Source organism: Fukomys damarensis, unplaced genomic scaffold (assembly GCF_012274545.1).
Source record: "Fukomys damarensis isolate Sample0158 unplaced genomic scaffold, DMR_v1.0_HiC HiC_scaffold_7, whole genome shotgun sequence".
NCBI lineage: Eukaryota > Metazoa > Chordata > Mammalia > Rodentia > Bathyergidae > Fukomys > Fukomys damarensis.
The window spans coordinates 10,690-16,070 of record NW_022900919.1 but is presented as its reverse complement, the minus strand read 5'-3'; the positions used below and the strand labels follow the sequence as shown (position 1 = coordinate 16,070).

General features: G+C 57.4%; 1 protein-coding gene across 3 annotated transcripts in view; it reads left to right on the top strand.

The window, feature by feature from the left end:
- Positions 1–5,381, top strand: part of LOC117285189 (BMP-binding endothelial regulator protein-like) — a 27,598-nt gene that overhangs the window by 13,373 nt on the left and 8,844 nt on the right. Inside the window, exon 3 of one of the 3 annotated variants that reach the window (XM_033761021.1) lies at positions 4,769–4,925. The exons of the other annotated variants lie outside the window; for them this stretch is intronic. Coding sequence (XP_033616912.1) covers positions 4,769–4,921 — 153 coding nt within the window. The 3' untranslated portion in view covers positions 4,922–4,925. Of the gene's footprint in view, positions 1–4,768; positions 4,926–5,381 lie in introns of those variants that run through there. 3 annotated transcript variants of the gene reach the window in all.

Sequence of the window (5,381 nt, the reverse complement as noted above, 5' to 3'; positions counted from 1 at the left end):
ACATGGAGGAAGACTCATGTGGCCTGTGCCGTCCCAAGGCACTGTGAGATGTAGGGCCCCGTCTGTCCCAGGGAGGTAATTGTAGAATAGAGCCTCTTCTGGGTTCCTTTGGGGACCCACACAGCGTCCACAGGCCTGGACACGTTTGGGGACTGCAGGGAGCTTGTGGCCATGGAATGCGGTTGTGGCTCATGGCCCTTCTGTGCACAATGGCCACAGCGCCTGCCCTCCTGTGGCAGCATACAGAGTCCCTGCTGTGTCCGCCCGGCTGCCTCCTCCTGGACTGTAAGCGCTTCTAGGGCGGAAGATGTATCCGATTCACGTTTTCTGCCCCAGCAAAACCTGGCATAGTGGCTGGCCAGCAGCAGCTGAGAAATATTTGTTGAGTGGAGTTGTGGATGTTTAAGTCAGGCAGCTCTGACTTCTGTAGGGCAGAGGTCTAACTGGCAGAAAAATATGTTTAGAGCTGGAACATCACCTTCTGTGAAGGCCATTGGCTTTTCTGTCCTTAGAGATGTCAGTGCTTCTGAGAAGCTGTTTTATGATGCACCTTGCTAAAGCAGCAGGCATGGTAATGGGTGTTTTGTTTTGTTTTACTTTTGTTTGGTTTTTGGCTTTTAAACCTCGGACCCATGTTACAAACACCCTTGGCACAAGTTCATAGTATTGATTCTCTTCAGCCACCTTCCACTTTGATGTCTCTGAATGCCTTAGTCTGGAGCTGGGTTATGGGCAAGTTCCATGTGCACTGAGGCCTAGTGAGCTTGAAGACGGAAGGGAATAGATTAGAATTGCACTCTGAGCCTGTGGCATAGATCTGCGGCACCTCCAGCTTTTCCTGAGCTCCTGGGTGAGGAGAGTAGGCAGCGATGGCCCTGTGCACTGAGTCGGGCCAGCCGTGCAGAATGCCTGGGGCCGTCGGAGGCTGGGTGTGCAGGCCTGTTGCCTCCTAGGCAGCTGGAGAGCCCCTGTCCCTGCTTCCTGGGGATGTGCCTGGGTGCTGCACATCTCTGCGGTTAGCACCTCAGGTCCCAGGCAGAGATGCATCCCAGCGCCTGGCGCCCCAGCGCTTTGTGCTGTGCTGTGCTAAGGCGGACTGCTTTCTCCAGGGCCTTCGCAAGGCTTGCTGGTTGCTGGATGGTGGGGACAGGAAGTCACTTCGTGAACATGACAGATGGCCATGACAATGCCTCACTGGCTGCTTCCCTGCCGCCAGCTCTGTTCACGTGTCAGGATCAGGTATCTTTGTAACTCCCCACAGGTGTGTGCGCTCCCTCGGGGCAACCGGTGAAAAAACCTTGTGTTTCACCTGCTCTGTGGCTTCTCGTGGACCCCAGGAGCAGGGTCCTGGGGATGCGGGGGTTTGCGGATGGTGGGGTGATCTTGGGTGGACACAGTACTTACCACGAGGGGCCGGCCAGCCCCTGGACAGGGAAGAAGTGGTTTTTTCCACCCTAAGTTGTCAGCAAGATCTAAGACATTTGGTTTCCATGTTCTGCACGCATTACTCTTTCTCGACAGAGGGCCGTGTATGTGCAGAAGCAAAGTTCACTGACTTCTCAGCCTGTTTATGATGGGCGTCAGCGCCTTGTGTCCGGGTTGTGCTGAGTCAGGGAGGGGCCTCGCAGCGCACCCTGCAGGGCTCACCTTCAAGGTCTCCTGCCACCATTCCTGAGAGCTGTTCCGATTTTACCACTTTTTTACCCCTCAGCCCTTGCCCCCTCCTTCTTAGGACCCTTGCAACAGACTCCCTGCTGTCCCCGGAGCCCGGAAGGTGGCCGGTGTCCCTTGAGCCGCAGATCCTGCTGGTAGCTGGAGCTGGAACCCCAAATGTGGTTCGTGGTCTTCTCACTGGCTCAGAAAGAGCTCACCAGGAGGGCATACAAATACTCCTCGAATGAATTTCGTCTCCCCGTTTCCTGAGGGCAGGGGAAGGAGATGATTCACGCTGTCTGCTGCAGGGCGCCCAGGGTGCATTGGCCAGGTGTGAGGAGGGGCGGGCACAGAGCGTGTGCCCCCCGCAGCCTCCTCCCCGTCCTGGTTGGCAAATGCTCCTGTCAGCTGTTCTCCTGGAGTTTCTCCAGTGCCGGCTCCACCCCTCGTACCCGCTGTTGGATTCCCTTTTGGGTGGGGAGGCGAGGTGGAGACTTCGGCATTGGGGCATGGACTCCGCCCGCCACGTGCCTGCCTCCCATCTGCCCCTGAACAGGACTCTGCATCTTGGCCTCCGGTGAGCCCTGGGGACCCGGTGTGCAGCACGGTGGTGTCTGAGAGGGGCACGCTGACTGTCACTGGCCGCTCCCCCCACACTGCAGGGCTGCGAACACTGTGTCATTGTGCAGCACGGTGGTGTCTGAGAGGGGCACGCTGACTGTCACTGGCCGCTCCCCCCACACTGCTGCGAACACTGTGTCGCTGGCAGACCCTTTGCTTCTGTGATCTGCGGTGTAATAGAAAGCAGGCCTCTACTTTCTTTGGGCTACTGTTTTTATTTGGTGGTGGTTTCGTCTGTGTTCTGCCCTCTCTGATGTTTTGGTTCCATTTCAGAGTGTGATTAAACAGGACAGGGAGCTGTGTGGCACTGCCCTGCTTTACACCAGCGCCGTGCTCGCTCCCGCCCACCCGCTGTCCTAACGCCTCTGTCTCTGTGCTGCGAGTTCCCTCAAAAGGCCAAGAGCAAAGCCACCAGGCTTCATCCCTTAGATGGAGTCAGGACCCCAGACGATCCCTCCAGCAGACTGAAGCCTGTGTAGAAAATGAAAAGCTAGTGGCTCCCACATGAAGAGGCCCTTCTCATCCCGTCGTCTGCCGGCCACGCCGTGTTTCCAGGGAGCGGTGTCAGGAGAGCAGTCCGGGTGGCGCACGAGGCCACACATCCGAGCACATCGTCTCTGCGTGGGACCGGGCACGGAAATGCACTGTTCTGGCCAGCGGAGCAGCAGGGGCCTTACTGCTTCCTCCGCCCCTGCCCTTTGCTTTAATCTCCCTCTGTTCTGTGCTGCAGAGGCGAATTTCTTCATGGGATTTGACTTGTTGCAAAATAACTGAGGGCCCAGGGGGCTTCATAAAGGCTTTTAAATGGTCGGGCTTCAAGGGCAGCATTGTTCCGAGTTTGCGCCGTTTCGCTGGGTGGGAGGAGGCCGTGTTCCCCGGCACGGTCTCTGCGGTAAAGGCTGGCTGAGCCAGACAGGAGGGGAAAGAACAGCACTCCAGATGTGGGGCCGTGAACTGCGGTGTTCTTACAGGGTATTTAACAGTGAGTCTCCACAGTTCCGGCCAGCCGTGGGGCGCCGCCTGCCTCCCCGGACGGTGCTCCCTCCTGTGCAGATTGGAGGAGGGGCGGGAGCTGGGGTCTGAGGCTCTGGCCCATCTTGCAAATGACCCAGTGCAAAGAGACTGGCTACGTTAAGTCGAGGACTTACGCTGTCCGTCCTAGAAGCACTGCTTTTACTTGTGCATTCAAAAGGAGACCGTAAGCCAGGCTTGCAATGGTCTGAAAAGAGGGAGCGCTCCACAAAGGCAAACCTTCATGTTCCTGGCTTCGGGAGGCGGCTGTCCTCGCCTCTCGACCAGGCGGTGCATTGTAGTGCTTAGGTCGCAGGCTGACATCAGAGGGTCGCGGGTGTGAATCTCTGTCCCGGCTGGCTGTGTAAACCTGGTGGAGCACAGTGGCCCCTGGGCTTCGGCTTCCTTACCTGTGAGATGGAGGGAGGCAGACCAGAGATGTATTTCCCTGAGCCTGCTGCGAGGGTTAAATGACAGAACGCACAGGACATCCTCAGTGCAGCCTGGCTCGTAGCAGAGTTAGGAATCAGGCGCTGTGATAAGAAATACTCAGCATCTTGCCTGGGCCACTGTGTGCTGCTCATTGTTGGATGAAAGATGTATCAGCACTGGCTGGGGCTTGGGCCATGAAAGGGACTTGCAGGATCAGTGGAGCGAATCGTGGGCACAGCAGGGTCTGGAGAGGGCTTGGGGTACAAGCTGGGGTGAGGCTTCGAGGCCAAGGCTGACGGCCCTCACGCTGCCCAGAGCCGGCAGGGAGGCGAGATGTCCTGCGAAACGCTGGGGAGTTTCGGTTCTTTTCTCTTCCAGCCTCCCTTTCTGCACCATAGCAATGGCTTTGGTGGTATTTTTTTCTGCCCATTTTTTCAAGTGCTGTGGATCTGAGAGATGACCCAGAGCCTTATGCTTTAGAGCAGCTGACCTTATCTTTTTTCTCCCGCTTCTTTCTCTGTAAGAGTTAGGGGGAAGTCAGTAGTGTCATGAGTACCGAAGAAGAAGCCAGCAACAGCTTAATTGCAGTAATAAATCACCAACCAAACTGAATACTGCCACTGGGGCCCAGAGGGCGATCTCAGGGCCTTCCTCCACCCTCTTCACTATTATTTCTGGAGACCGAGAGCAGATTTCGTGCTAAGGAGATGGGCTGGAGCAGATGCAGGCTTGCACTAGCAACTCCTCAGTGTTCACACGCACTGGCGAAGGGTCCTCTGACCTGGGGCTGCAGAAGGGAACCGCTTCACCGTCTCCGGTGGTCAGAAGCCCTGGAAGGTGGTGGGGCCTGCCCCTTGCGTCTCTCTTCCGCTTTTTTTCTCGGGGGTACGGGGGATTGAACCCTGAGATGGCCGCGCACCTCCTGTAGCTTTGACTTTGAAACAGGGTCTCAGTGAGCTGCCACAGCTGGGCCGGACTGCGGTCCCCCTGCCACTGACTCCGAGTGGCTGGGGTTACAGGTGTGCACCCCTGAGCTCGGGTCTTTCTTCAGGTTTCACCTATCTTGCCTGCATTTGAGAACCTTCAAGGCCCGAAGCCAAGTCTGCTTGCCCAAGGCCCAGCCCACCCCTTCCTCCCGGACCTCACCGCTGACCCAGGTTGGCTGTCTCTCCAAACAATCCAAACCAGCTCCACTACACGCTGATCTCTTCCCCACGTCTCAGCAATCTCCCGACTCACAGGACACACCTGTACATAAGGCCAGCCTCCCTGGCTGGTCCCTTACCCCAGGCCCGGGGCCCTGTTCACTCCCGCTCCACTGCCTGCTGGGTTTTGGGGAACCTGAGACACTCAAGTTCCCGTGCACTCTTCCTCTGCCGCAAGAAACCAGAAGGACCAGCGAAGTGGCACCTGCAGAGCTCTTGGGAAGAAAGCTGCTGAGTAGACACGAGCATCATGCTTCTGTTTGGGAGAAGTAGAGTCACATCGCCTGGGAGAGTGGGGACCCGCGGTTTACCACAGCGTTGTCCTCGGCCCCCGGGGCTGGAGCTGGGTCACAGTGGGGCACTTGAAGGAAGGGCTCGCCCATGGGTCTCCTTCCTGAGGAGAGCAGAAATCGCAGTGAGGGTTCACAGGCTGGGCCAGGCTCTCCTGGCCTCCTCTCC